Source organism: Grampus griseus, assembly GCF_964374135.1.
Source record: "Grampus griseus genome assembly, chromosome: 2".
Taxonomy (NCBI): domain Eukaryota; kingdom Metazoa; phylum Chordata; class Mammalia; order Artiodactyla; family Delphinidae; genus Grampus; species Grampus griseus.
In genome coordinates this window covers 38,051,838-38,073,251 of record NC_139018.1, presented here as the reverse complement: position 1 = coordinate 38,073,251, position 21,414 = coordinate 38,051,838, and the positions used below count along the sequence as shown (strand labels likewise).

The following is a 21,414-nucleotide window of genomic DNA, read 5'->3' as shown; positions in this document are numbered from 1 at the left end:
ACAGAACTATGAGAAATCAATTCCTGTTGTTTAAGCCACACAGTGTGGGGTGTTTTGTTATGGAAGCCTGCTGCAGTCTAAATGTTTGTGTCCCCCCAAAACTCCTATGTTGAGATCCTAACCTCCAAAGACGATGGGATTGGTACCTTTTAAAAGAGGCTCCCAAGAGCTCCCTAGCCCCTTCCACCATGTGAGGATACAGCAAGAAGTCTGCGACCCAGAAGAGAGCCCTCACCCAACGCTGCTGCCACTCTGATCTCAGACTGCCAGCCTCCAGGACTGTGAGAAAAAAGTTCTGTTGTTTATAAGCCACCAGAGTCTGTGGTATTTTGTTAGAGTAGCCCTAAGACACAGCCCTAGCTAATTATGACAGTCTGTCTCCTCTCTAAGCTTCTGAGCTTCATTTAAGGCTTCCTGGTGGTACTCATTTGAGAAGAGAGTCCCACTCTTTGCCCTCCATTACCACAAACACATGATAAAAACTGAAAAATAAGGTAAACAATCCAGATATTTGAGCACCACAGGCCATGTGTAATATGTAAAACATGTACATAGTGTCCCGCATTTTAAAAAAAATCTAGACGTGTCATATCATCTGAAGGTAATGGTTCATGTAATGGTTTCTACTCTTTTTTTGTTTTTTTGGCTTTGTGGTACAATCGTAAAGTTGTCATAAGATCACTGACTTGACATACTAAGATGTCTTTAGGTCAAAAATTAAAACAACAACTACAGCCAGTGTCTCTAACTATGCAGGATAATGACAGCTCAGAGAAAAGTCCACCATCAAGTCCCCCATGTTAGCAATGGGGTTCTGTGCTGCCAAATACAATCTGAACAGTCTCTTCAAATCAACAGGCAGTATATAAAGAGTCAGTTCTCTAGGTCTGTGACTTGGACCTTTGGTGAGACAGCCAAAGTATAAAACCTAATGTGTTTCACCCAAGATCACCTTCTTCTCTCCAGTGTGGGTCCCACAGCACTGCTAAAATGTCCCCAGTCGAGAAAAGGGTTGCCCAGGCTCACCCTCCCTGTGTTCTCCCAGAGCGGCCACAAGGAGGCAGAGTGGTGCCACAGGAAGGGCACGGGCTTTCACCAGAAGCGACGCCTATGTGACTCCCCACTCCCTATTAAGTGGGGAATTTGAGCAAATCATTCTCTGAGCCTCATTTTTCTCATCTAGAAAGTGGGGGGAAAGCCTCAGAGGATAATTTGAAGTTTAGGAGTAACGTATGTAAAACATCTAGCACAGTATAGAATATCAGCATTCCCTTTTTCTTTTAAGCTTTATTCAGCATTCTCTCTTACACACTATAGGAGCCCTACCAGTCCACCTCTTATTCAGCCCTTTTACTTGAGACATGTTATTTTACCACTTTGAGGGTCAGTGTTTACATCTGTAAAAATCATAATGCCCTCCTTGCAGAGTGGTCATGAGAATTCAAGTTACTGGACAGAAAGCACCATCACAGCGGCTGTCATGTAGCAAGTGTTCAAGATGAAGGTGGTGATTACCAAAAGTATTGTTATCGTGTGAAAAATCAGCCAATAAAAACAACAGGTAGGGCTTCCCTGGTGGCGCAGTGGTTGAGAGTCCGCCTGTCGATGCAGGGGACATGGGTTCGTGCCCCGGTCTGGGAAGGTCCCACATGCCGTGGAGCGGCTGGGCCAGTGAGCCATGGCCGCTGAGCCTGCGCGTCCGGAGCCTGTGCTCCGCCACGGGAGAGGCCACAACAGTGAGAGGCCCGTGTACCGCAAAAATAAATAAATAAATAAAACAAAAAAAACCCACAACAGTTAGGGTCCATTACATTAGTTAGTGTCCATTACATTTCTTTCAATACCAATGAAACTTGACCAAAATAATACATGTTTTATAAGCCACTCTGGCTCACGCCCTCTTATTACTAACCTGAAAATGGGGGCTAGAGACACACTTGGCAATTTGTTTAAACAAAGGTTCTTGGATTTTAACAAACTGTGAAGGTTCAATCACATCCAATATTTCTTCCAGCTCCCCAAGGAACATAACCTGGAAGTACAGGCAAAACACAAAGTGTGAGGTGCTTGATTAAAAAAATCCATATGGACAAAGAGGACTAATGAGGGTTTTGCACAGTTTTAATATAATGAAAATTTATACATAAAACCAAACATGAACAAAACAAATCAGGGTTTAACTTATGTTAGATGTTCATTTCACAAGGAATTCACCAGAGAGTACTTGTTAAGAACAAATTCCCTACGGCATTGAAAATGTGATTCTATTTACTTTGGAAAAAATACTCCATGTGCTACATCTATTATACAGAATGAGGGGTACTTACACACTGCAGCAGGGCCCTGGGAAACGGGACTATCCCTTTGGGGTTCTCCTCCCCTCCTCCATATTTTTAAAACAGTGGGCAAGTGGCCCTCCGGCACGATGGACAAAGCTCACAGCGGCAGCACACGCAGATATTTGCCAAACATTTACAGCCCCTGCTATGTGCTAGGCGCTCCTCTAAGAGACACCAGTTTGCAGAACACACAGAGTCAGAGAGACAGACGAGGAGGTTCAGCCACACACACACGCCACTTTAAACCCCTCAGCACACACGGACCCAATCTCCACACTTACACACATATACATATGAACACACTCACTCGCTACAGAGCACAATGAATCTTGTGACCTCAGTACCATCTGCCTCCAAAACCACAGCTTTTAGATCACAAAATGGAGTCAAATCAATAGGAGGGTCACTCGTTTCCAGTATAATGGAAAACTGACAGAAGTTAAAACCACTTTCCTATTGAGGCATGAAGAAATAACTGCCTAGAAAAAAAATTAAGCCTGCAATTAAAGTACAAAACATGACGTTTTCATATCTTGAGATGCATCTGGGTAGCAATGCATAGTTTAATCTTACCTAACAGGTATTAAGAAATTAGATGATTTTCTGGAAATGTGTAAAGTAGGGTTTTGGAGAATTGTAGCTGATTTGAGAAGGAGGGTGTTTCTGTTAAAAGCGAAATATAGTCGAGCCTTGCCATTTGTTGAGAAACATTCTGAAGTTCTTCCAAAATACTCTCCAAATGAAAAACTAACAGCTGACCTTTGTTTGTGGGCCATTTTCCATATGGTTTCTAACCTTTCAGAAAAGTGGGTGCAGATCTGGTGCCCAGCTAGGCTCACCGCGAGGCTAAGAGCTTCACTTCCTCCACGGAAACCTCACACAGCACACGCTCACTTAGGTCTTGGCAAAAGTACAAATGATTGTAGATCAGAGATTTCCAGGGCCACTTGTGAACAGCTGAAACTAAAGGTCTGTAATATATTTTAAGATTGTGCATAGTGAGATCCCACCTACATGATGCTTTAAAGTAGGTATTGGGGCAGCTTGCTGTAGCATCTATCAACAGTGACAGGAAAACCTTCATATTATGTAGGTGGTCACTAGGAAGGGGACATCAGTAGAGCTAGACAGTTGGACACATGACTGGGGTCTGCCTTGGGCTTACCCAGGGCTGAGCAGCCCAGGGTAAAAGCCCAGGGTTCAGGAATCAGGGAGGCACGTTGTGGCCTAATCACCTGTACTTAGCATACCCAGGTAGGCTACTTAACCTCTAAATAGCAGTTTCATAACTAGTAAAATGAGAATATTTACAGCCCTGCCTTGCTGAGTCACAATAAGGATTAGAGGAGATAATGCATTTTTACACACGCTTATTATCTCAGTGCTCTAGTAAGCTATTAACACACTGACATTGAGCACTTACCTCTTTTTGACTACATGTTTTGGGCCAAAATTTCATTAATCCCCTAATAACCTAAAATGAAAAGGAGAAAAACAAATTGCAGTTAATTTTCTTCTATACATCATGAAAAGTGGTCTTTCTGAAGTTTTCTGAAATTATGGAAAAAATACTTACTGGTTCTGTGAGTGAAGGATCTTTCTCCAGAAACTGTACTATGCAATATGCCAGCTGGAGAAACAAACAGACAAAAGACAAAATTGGAAATTCTATATACTCAGGGCTCAAAGATGTATTATTAAAAAGCCCTAAAAAGTTTCCAGAGTCTGGTTTTAATAACTTCACATTCAATTCATTTTTAAAATAAAATATATATAAAGCAAAATATGAAGCTACTTTTTCAAGCCAAAGATTGACACTAACAAGGCTCCAGGGAAATTTGTTTAAAAAGAATATTGGGACATGAAATATTCAGCTAATGAAAAGCAGAGGTGAAACAGCACATCCAGTATATTCTGAAAGTATCTCATCTACATATAGTTTGAGCTACATCTCATGGGCTTCTTTTCTCTCTGCTGGAACATCAACAGTACTGGGGTTTACTGTGGTTCCAGAAGAGTCCTATATGAGAAGCAGGCACTTATTAAAAACATTGCTGGTGGCATGAAATGGCACGCGCAAACTGAAGCAGCTTCATGGAAAGATAAAAGGTTGTACCTGCCACAGGTAGAGCCCTGGACAAACACGAAGAGTTCTACATCTGATGCTAACTCATCGAGGTAAGAATTTGTAAATGATCATGAAGTGTGATATCCTATTTCAAACACTAGAGACAAGATCTGCAAAAGGGCTCGTAAAGATTCTTGGACAAGAAATCCACCCTTGCGAAACAACATTTTGATGGTGTTCTAAATTAGAAGCATATGGACTAATTTTTCCTCGAAACACAGCATTTCACATTTAAAGAGGAACACCACTCTGAAAAATGTGTTACATTTTTATGCAAACTCAAAACATTCCCATTGCAAGGAGGAGGGCGTCAGAGGTTTGAACTGGTAAAATTAAAATGCCACTAGATCATTTATCTACCTCCTACTGACATGCTTACCATGCAAGGCAGTTTTAGCAGGGAAATTAGAGTGGGGACTAGACAGGGTGTGCTTTTTAAAGTAATGGAGGCTAAAAATAAAAGTAAGTGAAAATACTGATTGATTTGTTTACTTGTGAGAGTGTTATTTGTATATAGAAAGTGAGAAAGAAATGGTGGATGAACTAGAAGAGGGGGCAAAGGGCAAGGATAGACTAATGCAAAATGAGGATGAGCTAAAAGATTCAAGAACATCCCAAAATGATTACACATGTCCAAAGGTACAAATCTGAAAAGCCCATTACATTTTATTATATGCAACCTGTTCAGTATATAATTGTGTGAACTTGGGCAAGTATCTAAGTTCTCTCTGTAAAATGATATGATTAAACAAATGCTTCTCCCACTTGAAAAATATTCCCATGATACTCCTATACATAGGAAAATATATACACATTTTTATTTGCCTTGGGGAATATTTTAAACTTTAACAAGCGTTTTGTTTGTGTAAATTAAGTAAATAACAATATCAATGAAACACTGGGTTTACAAACTTTATTTTGCTTCCAAAAGTAGTTGTACAAAATTCTACCTGGGCATGGAAGAGTGATAAGCTCCTCACAGTGTGTAAAGGGATCAACACTTTCACCAGAAACTGTTTGTGTTCTGCCTTAAGAGGTAAAGCAAAGCCATTGATAATACTAGGAAAAAGAAAAGAGACATGAATTAGCAATGTTACCACAACAAGCTAAATTGAGACACTGTTCCTGTGAGATTAGGTTAAATCTTAATCAGTTTATGTTTAGTCCAGAACAACCCAAAACCCACCCCAGTGGCATTCAAGACTTCTTAGTTGCTTTAAAGAATATCTTTAAGTAGGAAGGAAATTTAAAAGAAGGAAATTTGCTTCTGATCTCCCAGCAAAGGCTCCTGAGATCTCACACCTAGTTGGATAGTTCCCCAAAGCTTTTGTATCAACAACTCTTTATTTTTCCTTCCCTCTTTTCCTTCCCCAAATAATCGCCTGCCTTGCTCACTCATGACCCTTTCCATTTCCAGACATCATCCCTTCCTGTTCCTGAAATTGGCCCAGGCCAAGATTATCCCTGGGTAAAGAGCCCAACTATGGGAAGTCCCAGAGAGAACCGTGTGACTCCACCTTCCCTCTCTCCTCATATTAGGAGGAGAGACTAAGTAATCACATCGCCCAGTTACATTAGCTCTCTTGTGTGTAGAAACCCACACAACAGCTGTCTCTTTCCAATTCATTCCACTACTCCAGGCAGCAGCTGTTCAAGAACTTGACTTGGGTACATGGACTCTTTGAAAATGGCAATCTTTCTAACTTATTATAAACTTACTTTCAAAAATTATCGCAGAGGAGACGTAGCCTAGAAACAAAACTGACAAGAATAAGATGTAACTGGCCTGACTGCAATTAGATGAATAATGAATAAACTGTTAGCTCTTTCAGTCATTCCAAAAAAATAGCAATTCATAATTATGGAACAAGGGAAACACAAAACTGCGTCTTGTAGAGTCAGCTGGGAAACATGCTATAAGCACAGATGAGACCCGACGTACATACAAGCAAGGGATTTGGGGTAGCATTTCCCTGTGCCACCTGAACCTGTCACAACGACATTCACCTGAGATTAGCAATGAGATAAAAATGTGCTTACCTTCCTAATATTTCCAGCAGTTCAGCTACACCATTGAAGTGTTCTGTTTCATAAACAAACCTAAAAAGAGACAGAAAAGAAGAGGGGAGGGGAGGGGAGGAGAGGAGATAAAAGAAAAAGAAAAAAGAGAAAAAGTCAGTACACTATGGTCAAATATTTGAGGTTTACTTAATACTTCTATAAAACCACCAACTTTGCTTCTCCTTCTCCCCCCACCCTCCACTTACCTTAGAAAAATATTGTTAATCTGTTTTCGGATAAATGCTCTAAGACCAAGAAACTTGCCATAAATTCTGTGTAAGACTGTTTTTAAGTAGTCCCGTTCCCGTGGGTCTTCGCTGTCAAACAGCTCCAAAAGCTGTTGTAAATAAAAGACAGTGTCGCTGTCAAAAGCAGTTTCAGAAAAGGATTTGGGAATTCTGCCACTCACTTAAAATCCCTTCCTTCCTTCCTTCCTTCCTTCCTTCCTCCCTCCCTCTCTTCCTTCCTTCCTTTCTCCCTCCCTCCCTCCCTTCCTTCCTCAAAAAATTATTGAAAATCTATTATGTGGCAGGCACAGTGCTAGTCTTTGGGAATACAGTGATAAATAAGTCAGACAAGGGTAGCTTATACTGTAGAGAAGATATACACAATAATAACAATCATAATAATCATAATAATAGGTAACACATATACAGCACTTAGTATGATCATCAGGCAATTTTCTAAGCAATCTGCTTATATTAATACTCCCTATGAGGTAGTCTTACTCCCATTTTTCAGAAGAGGAAATTGGGGCAGAGAGATGCTAAGTAACTTGCGCATGGTCTCAAGCAGTAGAGCTGGGATTTGAACCCAAGCAGTTGAGACCCTAGAGTCCATTACCTCAATCACCGCAATTCTATACAATAAGCCATCTACTGAGCTTATGTTCCAAATATATAGTTAAGCTTTCAGCTCTGCCAGAGCATTCAAGTAAATTTAGATAACCCACACCAAAGCAAGCATCAGAGTTCCCAACAATACTGGCAATGTTCTCTTTCTAGATCCTGGCTCTTATTACATGGGTGTGTTCACCACTGAGGTAAACACTTACGATTTCCATATGTACGTTATACATGAATAACATTATTTTTAAGTTCCCAATCATTTGTAATCTAAAGGCAATAACTGAATCCTGATAAGATCCCATCTTATCAGAATTGAAAACATATGTCAACACAAAAACTTGTACATGAATGTTCACTGCAGCATGATTCATAACAGCCAAAAAGTGGAAATAACCCCAACGTCAACTGCTGCAAAGTGTGCTTGCAGTGGAATATTATTCAACCATAAAAAGGAATGAAGTAAAAAATATGTTACCACGTGGATGAACCTCTCAAACATCATGCCAAGTGAAAGAAGCCAGACACAAAAAGGCCACATATTGTATGATTCCATTTATGTGAAATGTCCAGAATAGGCAAATCCACAGAGACAGAGAGCAGAACGAGGAGTGGCTGCTAATGGGTAGGCTGTGTCTTTGGGAAATGATAAAAAGTGCTCTGCAATCATATAACAGTGATGGTTACACAACTCTGTGGAATATATTAAAAAACATCAAATTGTAAACTTTAAAAGGCTGAATTCTATGGTATATGAATTATATCTCAATAAGGCTGCCTTTTTTTTTTTTTTTTTAAAACAATAGTGGGCAGGTTCCTCTAGCTGAAGAACAAACTTGGAGACTGGTCTAAATTTTACTGAGTTCTTCATACCTTCATTATCATTGCAATAAAACAAAACTCATAGTTCTAATGTTGACTTCATAGCAAAACATTTCAAGAGCATATAGAGAGCATACAAATGAAGAGACTACCCTAATTACAAAAAAAGAGCTATCAGGACAGACTAAAGCATGATTTCAAGTGATTAAGACTGAGGTTGAGACCGACAGCAGAAGAAGGCAGTGGGCAGTAATCAAATAAATCATCTACTTTGGTGCTTTTCTTTGAACAAAAGACAGAGTTACAGACAAAAAAAAAAAAAATCCCTTTACATAATGGCAGAAAGCACAAACTGAAGAATAGTCTTCAAAACTGGGCAGTGAGACAGACAAAATTTTTGACTGTACAATGTCATGCATCCATTCAAACAATGACTGTTTCAAATGAGTATGTCGCCAGTCACTGGGCAAGGTGTCAGGGATACAATGATGGGCAACCCTGCTTTTACAGAGCCTAACGCAATGAGGGATACAGGGAAATAAGCAGCATGGTAAGTGGCTCAGGATACTATATAAATACATAGCAGACACATCTACTCTATTTGGGAGAAGTGGAGTGATCAGGGAAGGCTGCTAGAGGAAGTGCCATCCATGAAGAAATTAGGAGTTAGAGGTGAAGGAAGTGTTCATGGCAGATTCAATAACACATACCTTCACCAGCAGCCTATCTAAACAGAAGATGTGGTTAAAATACCTGCCATCTCTCTGCCTACTTTGTCATGCAATCAATCAACCAGTCAATCAGTCAATCTCTGCACGCACCAGGGATTGTCCTCTTTGCTGCGCGCACGCACGCGTGCACACACACGAACAAGCTTGGAGTCCACAGGAGAGCAATGAGCAAGTCAACTACACATTTCCACAAGAAACGGCCTAAGAAAGAAAGATGTGAACGCTGTGGGCCAAAAAGGCCCCACCGGCTCAGTATCTCTTACCTAATGCCTGCATAAAATGACAGAAGATTTCTAACCTACTCATTCCATTCCTTGTTAATAGAAATAATTATCCTTTGAGTTCTATTTTTTTAGTTGGTTTCTATTTTCAAGTGTTGTAGAAGGGCTTAATGAGTAATTTGCAACTAACGTAGGAGAAGGTTTGAGGGGGTGTACTTTTAGCAAAACTTGAATCAACCATGCTTATGTACTGTTAATCTTTTTTTTTTTTGCGGTACGCGGGCCTCTCACTGTTGTGGCCTCTCCTGCTGCGGAGCACAGGCTCCGGATGCGCAGGCTCAGCGGCCATGGCTCACGGGCCCAGCCGCTCCGCGGCATGTGGGATCCTCCCGGACCGGGGCACGAACCCGTGTCCCCTGCATTGGCAGGCGGACTCTCAACCACTGCGCCACCAAGGAAGCCCTGTACTGTTAATCTTTAAGAGTTTAATGAACACATAATAATTAAACAAAAATTATTTAACTAATGTTTCCATTAGGTCCTCAAAGAAAATGTATTACCAGGCACCTAACCTGAGTGAGTTTTAAAGCCACAAATATTATATATTCTATGTTCTTTGAGAAAGATAAATTGCAGTATATAAACTAATTTTCTGCTGCTCTACAGAACACACTCTTGATGATTTCATGATGTATGAGACAAAAGAAAAGGTAGAACAGTGCACAGGCCCAAACGGAGAGAGTGGGATGAGCTCTAATTTCCAAAACAAAGTAATATTTGTGTGCTTAGTCATATATACACTTCAAACACTCCCCACAAAAAAAAAAGCAATGAAAAACATAATCCAGTATTTGTAAATGCCTAGGTAGACTATGCTCCCTACAATGTAACAGGCAACTTGTTGTCAAAGAAGCGAAGCTGGAGTTTCCAGGGTGATTACAGAGCAAAGACAGACCTGTCAACATGCTGTCTCCTAGTTTACAAAATCAGCCTTCCTGAAACTAACAGACAGTGATGAACTGCCTAGTGATTTAGCCAAAGAACCTCCCCTGAACCTCATAATAAATCTACAGTGAAATTAAAAGGGCAAAATGAAAAAGGTAGTTAGGGTCTTTCAGTTAGACTTGGGAGATTGAACCTCTCTCCTCTTGAACACTCCCTGAAGTGAGAGTAAAAAGAATAAAAATGGAAGAAATCCATGGGGCAGAAAGGATTGGAGAGAAGATTAGGCAAATTTGCACATCTCTCAAAGATGGAAAGTAGATGGCAAGGGGTAACTATCTTAGGTTTCCTCTTTCTCCACTCTGCTAAATGTTTTTCCATTCTGCCAGCAGGGAGGGACGCCAACAAGAAGCAAGCCAATTCACACCAGGGAACCCTTAAAAGGCATAAGAATTGACGGCACCAGATATATTTGATGTCAAGGGTGTGAGGAGCTAGAAACAGCAGAACTGACTGAAAGCCTGGAGAAAGAGTAACAAGACCTCCCAGATCCTCTGTCCCATGCAGTGTACTGAAGATTGAAAATCAAGGTCTGGAGGGAATAAATGAGTAAGTCTCTAGTCTTGGGGATATCAGATATAGCTAAAGTAAAACAGTTATTGAAAATAATGGGATTTAATAAAATTCTGCATGCTGAAGAACATGACCTTGCCAGGCCCTTCCCTGACTAAGCTCTCAATTCTGACTGAGGCAGGAGATTAGACGGTCCCTTTTTGGGGAAATTGACAGCCTCAAGAGGAAAACACCTACAGATATACTAATATTTGAAGGTTTCTCAATGAAATGGCAAGGCCTCTGCCTAATGTGCCAAGTGTCTCCCACTTACACGTACACACACACACACACACACACTCACACACACTCACACTCACAGACACAGGTTCTAGGAGGCTTTTTTTGTGTGTGTGTGGTACGCGGGCCTCTCACTGTTGTGGCCTCTCCCATTGCAGAGCACAGGCTCCAGACGCGCAGGCTTAGCGGCCATGGCTCACGGGCCCAGTTGCTCCGCGGCATGTGGGATCTTCCTGGACTGGGGCACGAACCTGTGTCCCCTGCATAGGCAGGCGGACTCTCAACCACTGCACTACCAGGGAAGCCCTCTAGGAGGCTTTTTTTGGACTAACGTATAACTATGAATATTGTCAAAGATCACCAAACACTCTAACATAAAAGATAGAGACCAAAACAAACCATCATAAAGAACTCAGAGGAAATAGCCATACTGCAAGGAGCAGAAAAAAACTGCAAAAAATGAACCTATAACATCCCCAGAAATAAACAAATCTACTAGATACTTGAAACAAAATCAGAATGCTATTACAGATGAATATTCAGAAAATAAAATAGAGCTTTTGGAAATTCAAGATGTAACAGAAATAAAAGTTTCAGAAGGACTGGCGCATTAAAATGAGCAAATCTATGCTGAAAGTATAACCAAACGATGAAGATTGTAACAGAAGAAAGAAGATAAGAAAACTAAAGGATCAATCCAAAAGGTCCAACACGTGACTAACAGACATTTTAAATGGGTACAGAGACAGAGAAACAGAAAATAAAGAGAAGGAAATTATCTGAGAAATAATTCAATGTAATTTTCTAGGAAAAAAGGACATGACTACATGAGTTTCAATACAGATGAGGGCCATTATGTCCTCTGCACAATAAATGAACAAAGCACAACACTTTGAAGTTTCCGGACATTGTGGACAAAGAGTAGATCACAAAAGCTTACAGAGAAAACAGGTCACTATAAAGGATAAGGAATTCAGCTGGCACAGGCCTTCTCAACACCAACACTGAAAGCTAGAAGACAATAGAGCAATTCCTTAAAACCGCTGAGGGAGGATGGGCTCCAACCTAGAAATCCAAACCTAGCCAAAGCATCAACCAAGTATGTGGGTAGAATAAAGCCATTTTCAGAGAAGCAGGGCTCAAAAAATTTACATCCCATTCATGCTTTCTTAGGAAGCATTTAGCGTATGTATCCCACCAAAACGAAAGAGAGGAACCCAAGGAAATAAAGACATAGTCCAGAAAAGCTAAGTCCCAGGATGGCCACTGCAGATACAGCCTAGAGAAAGCAACCAGTGCCAACCAGAGCAGGATGACTGGAGCTCCAGAAAAAAGGCCTCCAAGAGGAAAAAAAAAAAAAAGACTAGTTATCAGCATGGGCCAGACTGGGAAGAGTTGTATGGTGCTCTCAGAGAACTAAGGGATATACTAATGACGACTACATAAGAAAGCAAGCAAGTGAAAAATAAGGCAACTACTAATTCTAGGGGTTAAAAAAAAAAAAAGCCCTATAAGAGAAGAAATGTAATTATAGCATAATGTGTGTCTTGGCTCTGAACAACATATACACAGTCATACTAATGCAAACACTACAATTTGATTGAATTAAATTTTGTGACATAACTGCATTGGAAAGACATAGAGGGAGACATGCAGTGGCTTATAGTAGGAACAGATGAAAAACATCAACAAAGGGCAGTAAGAGTGCTCTTTAGAATTATGGAGATACATATGAGGAAACAGCTAGAAGACCTGAATGTGGTTACCTATAGGGAACGAGACTCTGGGTTGGGGAAGGATCAGGCAGGGCTTGCTATTTTTCTTTATAAACCATATGAGCAAAAGACTTGAAACAAAAAGCCCATTACCCTCTTCTACATAAAGAAGCAACTGCCCAGTGCTATTTCATGTAAAAAAAAGAGTAAATAATCAATGAAATTAGTATTCTCAATGTTTTAAACCAAACTAAAATCAGATCTCTACATGTCTGGCTTTGTTTTTCACTTAAGCTACTCTGCTAGGTGAAAAAAAATTATCTTCCTAATACCTTCATCTCGATCAAGTAATAAAGCACCTGGAGAAAACAGCCCAGAACCAAGAAAGAAGAGCCAGCGGCAGCCTGACTCCCATGAATGGTAACAACTCAAGAGGACCAACGTATGAAATGAACTGACCTATGGGCAACCACTGAGCGAGCACAGCGTGGACAAGGAATCAAAAGGTTGCACATTATAAGCTTCCAGCAGTTCTGACTTCAGCACCCCTATAACTCCGTATAAACATTTCAAAGGTGTCAGTCATACAAACATGAACAACTCTGCCAAGTCACAGGCTTTTATTTCTCTCCTAATTTCAGCATTTTTCCTACAAAGTAGAAAAGTCCATTCTATTCTCCCTCAAGCACTTATTCCAACTGATTCAAGAAAACCCTGCGATTTAAATTTTTAATTCGGTCAGCATTTCAAGAAAGAGTTGCTATGGTACATAATGATGCACTTAGCGGGATACAGGCAGGGACTAGCTACATAATTTGTGGGCCCAGCGCAAAATGAAAACGTACTGCTCCTTGTTCAAAAAGTACTAAGAATTTCAAGACAGCAACAGCAAAGCGTTAAACCATGAAAAAGGTCCTTCTAAGCACAGGGCCCGCTGCCCCTGCACGAGTTCCTTGCCTACCAAGCTGGCTCTGGATGCAGAAGTCAGAGCAGTACAGCCCTTTTTTAAGGTTTTTGAGTTATAGTTGGACAGGATGGGATGGGGCAATTTATTGTTAACTGGTTATGTCTATCTGATAAAATTCCTGGTAGAAATAAACTCTCTAAAGTTTTATTTGCTATAGACTCTGAGAGAGAAATGTAAGCATTTTGACATATTCAAGGAACTTGTTTGGAAAATAGTTCTTTGTATTAGAGCTGAGATTCAAGGCCTCGTGAATTTTATTTCAGTTAAGAACCTAACATTTTTTCATGGGTTGGTTTTGTATCATGTCCAATTTGTCTTCAGTTTTTAAAACACAATAACAAAAGGTCACTTTTAAGGACAGGCTGGATGATTTGCATAATTTGCATGATAATTACAGTACCTTTCAGCTAAATATAACCACAAATGTGAAGTACAAATTACTAAGGAGCCACCTCCAGCAGTACATATGTTTATGGAGATGCTTGAATAGTACATCTCTTAGCAACCACTGACTACTTTTCAGACTTGCAGAGTGGTTGAACGCAGTCTTTAGAGATATGCTACTAAACTCTTACCACGACAATTCACCCAGTGACGCAATTCAAGGTTTGGCAATTCACTTTTGGTCTTGGGGGAGGGAAGTGTCATAAAGAAACCATTTTCTCAACCACCCTAATGCAGATGAAAATTATCTTTACTGGGAATAGACAAGGTTGTTTCCAAAGCCTAGGCAAGCCGACACACTTATAGCTAAGTTACCTAAGTCTAAAATCAACAACATTACCATGGACACAAGGGCACTATTTAATCAATCGACTAGCTTTGATAAGTCTCTGACAGCTTCCTTATGTAAAGACTTAGATTAAGTACATAAGAAGTGCTAAAGGTTATGTAAATCTAGATTTAACAAAAATTACTACGAAATTTAAACAAAGTAGTCCATTCTGAAATAAAAAAGAGCAAACCCTTCAAAGGTACAAGTCACTGACGATTTTGACTGGCCCATACAAAAATCTAGATTTCCAGGTTCTCTTAAAAAATCAGAAGAATCTAGCAACACTTGGCCCACTTAGCAATCAGCCAACAGTTAACAGGAACAGATTGGCAGCAGGGTCCGAGCTCTCTAGGTCACCACTGTTTCCATCAAATCCTTTCTGTTACACCCAGACTACTTCATTATGTATCACTTGTCTGGCCTCTGTAAAGATTTGAATGCGCTTTCCCTGGTTCTTACACACTAAAAAGTACATGCTCTTGGCACTAATTAAACATTTACTTCTAACACTGATTGGAAGAAATCAGTTGGTGAAGTGGAACTGATGAGAATTCAAGGACAAGAGACCATATTTAACATCTTTAAAAATCCCAACAGCCCACGAAGAACAATATAAGCAGAGTCAAAAGGGTTTTTTGATTTTTTAGAATGGTAAAAGTTAGATTTCAAAAAATGGATAACATGCTAGGTAAGACATGACAGACTAACATCATGTAACTTCCTGGATTGAGGCTGTTCTAGAAAATAATGGTAAAGAAAGTCTTAAAAACAAGAACTGAACCTAATAAAGATAGTAGTGACAGCAGCAGTGTAACATTTACTGAACAGTTACTATTATCAGGAATTGTTCTTAGTGCTTACATACGTATACACTTACTGAATCTGCACAAGAACCTTACAACATAATTACTATCATACAATGGGTATTTTGCATCTACTTTCCAGATGAGGAAACTGAGTCATACAGCAGTTATATAACTTGCCCAAGGTCATGCACTAAAAAATGGTAGAGTCTGAATCCAAACCAGTCTATACACTTAACCACTAATCTATATTGCTTCCTGCTGAGGAATTAAAAAGAGAGGTATTGAAAGAGGCCCTTGAGGCAACACAAGAAGCTTGCCACTGAGCTTCAGACTTTAAAAGGACATGCACAAATGATAAAAGGAAGGAAATACAAAAAAATGTTAAGTATAAAAGAATGGCATAGTCTTATAAAACATACTCTTGGGAAGATTAATGAACAGAATCAGCTGAGTTTTACAAAAATGCAAGGCAACAAAATGAGAATGTAGCTGTAGTTGAAATATTTTGACTGTTCTTATTGATTATAACATACATGTTCACTATTTAAATGCAAAAAATAGAAATTAGAAAGTAAAGATCATCACACATAATCTTACACCCCACCAGACAATTAATAAAAACGTGGTGTATCTCCTTCCAAAATTTTTAGTGCAGAGACAAACATTCCTTTTCCCTAAAATAACAGACTCAGGTTCAAAATATCATACTGTTCCATAATATGCATGTTTCACTTAAAAACAGATCATGTGTAGCTCTATCTCATTCTTTTTATAGCCTGATGAATATTTCCTTAAATGAATGTCCACAGCTTATTCAACCAACCCCTACTGAAGAACTTTTAAATTGTTTCCAATTTTCTAATAATCATTAACAATGATACATTCAATAACCTTGTACATATTGCTTGGTGTACACATCTACTTCTCACGGAATTGCTCAGTCACAATCTAAGTCAATAGAATTCTATCAGATCTCCTCTTCAGAGCATTATACCAATTTAATATATATGTATGTAGGTAGGTATCTATCTTATCTACTTATTCATATATTTTTATGAATTTTATAGCATACTAAAAAGGGTCTTTTCCACCCAAGCCTCTACTATGTTCCAGTCTCCTATACCCATACCATGCTGTTTTAATTAATGTATCTTTACAGTATGTTTTAATGTCTAATAAAATATCACTAGTTTTCTTTTTCAAAAACTTTTTATTTCATGAACTCTGAAATTTTCAAATAGAAAAACTACTGAAATTTTAATTAGAATTGCACGAAATGTACAGATTAATTTGGAGAGTCTATGGGCATTTTTATGATGGAAAGTCTTCCCACCTAGGATTACGTTACATTTCTGCATTTATTCAAGCCTTCTTTGCAAAATTTTTATTGTAAGTTTCACATAAATTTTAAAATTTTGTTTCAAAATGTGGAAGTTTTAAAACTAATATTGGAATCAAGAAAAATAAGACATCCTACCAATATGGACAGGTAACATAATATGAGGATGTGAAAAGAGGATTGATATTTAATGAGCAACTATTAGGCCCCATATATGCTACCAGCAGACATTTATACAAGTCATATTATTTTATCATCATAACAGCCTATTTTTTTGTAACTTGTAAGAAAGACGACTGTTATTGTCATTTTATAGAAGAAAACACTGAGGCTCAGAATAGTCAATTATCTGCCCAAGTTTTCAGTACCTGTTTAAGACTGAAGGTAGGGAGCCTGTGTTTGTATCCATGGTGCCAATTCAATTAAGAAGATTTAACAGTTGTCAGTTTGGGGGTATATCTTATTTTACTGAACAGTATCTCACTTATACTGTTATCCCCACGTCATGAATGAGGAAACTCGTGCTTGGTAGCAAGCGTATTAACTTGCTGAAAGTCACATTGCAAGTAAGCAGAAAAGCCTGGGTTTGAATGCAGTTTCTTCTTATCCCACAGCTCATATTCTTAGCTCCTAAAATATACTTAGAGTACATAGGGGAGTAAGGATTCCAATCCAGAGCCTTCTAAGTTTCTCTTCACTACATCCTGTTAAAATAGCCCAATTCTTTTTTTTTTTTTTTGGGTACGCGGGCCTCTCACAGTTGTGGCCTCTCCCGTTGCGGAGCACAGGCTCCGGACGCGCAGGCTCAGCGGCCATGGCTCACGGGCCCTGCCGCTCCGCGGCACGTGGGATCTTCCCGGACCGGGGCAGGAACCCGCGTCCCCTGCATCGGCAGGCGGACTCTCAACCACTGCGCCACCAGGGAAGCCCAAAATAGCCCACTTCTTATTTTGCTTTTGGGGATGCAGGAATCAGAGTCAGAACAGACTGTAAAGAATACAGCTAGCTGCTACAGAAAGTAAGTGTAAATCTTGTGGCTAGAATAAATTATGTCTTACTAAATAAAAGAGTTCTGAGTTGAAAACTCTTTTTGAGATCTTTGAGAATCCACAGAGAATAAGAAATCTGCTCAAAGAAAAGGAATAAGGTGAATGTCATCCTGATTTGCAATAGGGAAAAGTATGAGGGTTCCCATGGCACAAGAAAACCAGGCTAGGACCAGGTAGCACCTTGGGAGTCCATGCGGTAGAGAAAAAAGAGGGAAAACTGAGGGTATGCAAAATGAATGAGCTGACTAGACGGTACAGACATACGAAGGACCTGCCAGCTCAAGGACAGTTAAGGCATGGTGGTCAGAGGAAGAGGACGGTAGGGTGGGATGGGGGATAACAGGATAGAATCTCAGCAATAACGCTCAAGCTCCAAAAGGCTCACCCATTGCCATCAGGTCTCAAGTCGGGACCAAAACTCTTGAGGAAGGAAGCTTAGGAGAAGCAGGCAGGGGATTGAGTCCCCACTCCTAGAAGGTGTTGGGGCAAACTTAGGGAAGGAAAAGGAATAGGAGGCCAACTTTACAGGTTACGAACATGAATGAACAGGGTAATTTGGAAGTCGGCAGCTGATAGGCAACCAGAGCTTCTCCCCATCATGAAAATTAGTGCACTGGTTAGTCACAGGATTACATTCAAGTACCACTCAGTGGTGACGTTAATTCCACCAATACCCTGCCTGACCCTTTCATAACTGATGCAGGCACTGAGGTAAGCCCTGGTCTAAAGGCTGAGTTCATCAACAGATCCAGCAGAGGGAGGATAAAGAAGGCAAAAAAGTTGAAAACATGAGGCAGGGACTGAAAACAAAGCATAAGTAGATGAGCTTCACTATTTATACTTTATTACTTGTCTCTCACAAAACTTGGGGACAGATGATCAGTGCCATGATTTGCAAGTACTTAGGGCAACATTACCAGTAAACCAACAGTAGCCCCCAGAAGTTCACTAATGCCCCGTGGCAGACGAATGGCGTTCCTTTTTATTTCTTTTTCTTTATTATTATTATTCTTTTCGGCCATGCCCGCAGCTTGAGGGATCTTAGTTCCCTGACCAGGGATCGAACCCAGGCCCTTGGCAGTGAGAGTGCAGAGTCCTAACCACTGGAGAGCCAGGAAATTCTGGCATTCCTTTTATGATAAAGTTCCAAGGCCCATGGAGGAGGGGAATGCTGTAAACATGAAGTCCTGGCTTCTACCATCACATCTGATGAAGTCTCTACACTCTCCTTATAAACAAAAATTTTAAATGCGAGGATGAGGACATCCCAGGGTAAATTTCTTTTTCTTTTTTTTTAAGATACTTTCTTTAAAAAATTTATTTATTTATTTAATTTTTGGCTGTGTTGGGTCTTTGTTGCTGTGCACAGGCTTTCTCTAGTTGCTGTGAGCGGGGGCGGGGGGGGTTCTCTTCATTGTGCTGCACGGGCTTCTCATTGCGGTGGCTTCTCTTGTTGCGGAGCACAGGCTCTAGGTGCACGGGCTTCAGTAGTTGTGGCACGTGGGCTCAGCAGTTGTGGCTCATGGGCTTCAGAGTGCAGGCTCAGTAGTTGTGGTGCATGGGCTTAGTTGCTCCGCAGCATGTGAGCTCCTCCTGGACCAGGGCTCGAACCCGTGTCCCCTTCATTGGCAGGCGGATTCTTAACCACAGTGCCACCAGGGAAGCCGCCATCCTAGGGTAAATTTCTAACTGGCTCAAGGAGGGAATCCAAACACTGTTATTAGTGAATCTGTGCTAAAAGAAAGTGAAGTTGCTAAAGGCATGCCACCGGCCTCTATCCTGAGTCCTGGCTAGTTTAACAATTTTAATCAATGGCTTCAATGAGACCAATCGCTAGTAATCACAGATGTGATTGGAAGGCACAGTGAATAAGGTGGATGACAGAATCAAGATCCAGAAAGACTTCAGAAGGCTGGGGAGATAAGATATTCCATAGGAATACGTGTCAGATCCTACACCCAGATAAAAAAGCAAACTGTAAAATGAACAAGGGAAAACGAAAACGGGTTTATGACAACATGTGTAAAACTAAATTAGAAGTCAGTTAAGACCACAAGCTTATTAACCTAAGTTAGCAGTGTCATGGAACAGCAAGAAGAGCTAATGAGACTTCCCCTTTAAGAAGCCTAGCATCCAGATAAGGGAATGGAGACCCCCAACTCTAAGCTGCATTGGATCGACCAGGCTCAGGGCACTGTGTTCAGACATAGATGTCATCCTTGAAGACAAATGGACACATGTTGAAGACCAAAAACTGACAAATGAGACAGGGTTGACAGAACTAAGGATTCAGTCTAGAGCAGAGAACACACACTGACAGCTGGTAGGCTAGATCCAGAAGGCAGATGGCTTTAATTCATTCTGAACAGGATTTTAAAACTATCAGAAAATTTCACAAAAAAACTGAATTTGGGAGAAAAAAATTTCTCTTCGGGAAAAAAAAAAATGTCTGGCAATACTTAAGAAAGAGGTATAGTCAAAGCTCCCTTCAGTAGGAGCTGGTCTGCCTCCTATTGTCTGACATCTGGCCACCAGACTATTATAAATGAGCCTATAGGCATTTGAGTTGTAACTGCTGTTTTAGAGAAAAAGAGGCAAGAGGTAAATACAAAAGCTGTGTTCTAAGACCTGAAAGGTTATGCCTGGGCTAGTGATATACTAAGGGACTCTTCTGAAGAAATAAGGCCAAAAGGTATCAGGTATAAGGAGATTCAACATAAAAAATAACTTTCTAACAAAAATGGAACAATCTACCTGAGTATGTGGCCCTTTCTCACTGAAAAAGGGCAAGGAGAGGTCACCCCTCATCAGGGTCTCAAAGAAAACTGATTCACGGTGTAAAGAACTAGAAGAGACAACCCAAAATGTCCCTTCGAAGTCTGCGTTTCTCTGTTGTTTTAATTTTAGGAGCTTTATCAGTACCCATCAACCACAGAGAACACACTGACTGGGCCCTTTGCAGGATTTACTGTTTCCATGTCAACTAAACACAGTGTCTACTGTTGAATCATTATCCGATCCTCTCGGGCACTTTAATTTACCATAAATGTAAGAGAACCTTGTTTTTCATCAGTGTTGAGAGACGGGGGCTACTCCTGCATTGAAGTCATTCCAAGTTATGGTAAAGGGAATCACAAGGAGGCATCATGGTTTAATGGACAGAAAACCAGAGTAGGAAATGTGCTGGGGAAACCTGGATAACTTTTCTAGACCTCAGATTTATTCATCTATAAAATGGGCACAAAACTTGCCATGTCTCCTCTAGATCGCTGTATAAATCAAATTAAATAATGCATGTAAAGGTGGTCTGACAACTATACAGTGCTACAGAAATGCAAGGACTTTCCAATACAAACACAGACCTGTTATGTCTTGCTTTTGTTTTGCCTGAAATGCATTTTACCTACTTGGGATAAGGGTCTGGATCAACCTATTTCCCAGTGATCCATGAATCTACCTATTTATCTACTACCTCTCTAGCTATATATCAAATCTCACTTTTCCAAGCCTTCTCAACCTAGTATGTCCAGAATTCTAAATGTATTAATTTAAGGAATGAGGTCATCACTGAGGTTATCAACCTTTATCCAAGTAAGGCATAGGAGATCAGTTTTCTCCAAAGTAATGCTTTAAATTTGAAGTTCTGCATATTGGCTCACTAGGAGATATTTATTCTTTTCCACATAAGGCATCTCACTAATCACTTAAAAAGGAGTTACAACAATCCATACATCAGTTGGCTCAAGTATGCATTTTTTTATAGATGAATGTTAACAAGAGCAAGGAGATACTACCTAAATATTCAGGGCCATGAAAGTACCC

The 21,414-nt window shown here is 40.1% G+C and overlaps 1 protein-coding gene across 3 annotated transcripts in view; it reads right to left on the bottom strand.

Moving 5' to 3' along the window:
* PPP2R5E (protein phosphatase 2 regulatory subunit B'epsilon) overlaps positions 1–21,414 on the bottom strand; it is a 147,555-nt gene that overhangs the window by 10,114 nt on the left and 116,027 nt on the right. For all 3 annotated transcript variants that reach the window (XM_082647644.1, XM_082647643.1, XM_082647642.1), the window contains exons 6-11: positions 6,735–6,865; positions 6,508–6,567; positions 5,418–5,526; positions 3,916–3,969; positions 3,763–3,813; positions 1,913–2,032 (exon numbers count right to left, since the gene is read on the bottom strand). In XM_082647644.1, coding sequence (XP_082503770.1) covers positions 1,913–2,032; positions 3,763–3,813; positions 3,916–3,969; positions 5,418–5,526; positions 6,508–6,567; positions 6,735–6,865 — 525 coding nt within the window. The remainder of the gene's footprint in view (positions 1–1,912; positions 2,033–3,762; positions 3,814–3,915; positions 3,970–5,417; positions 5,527–6,507; positions 6,568–6,734; positions 6,866–21,414) is intronic.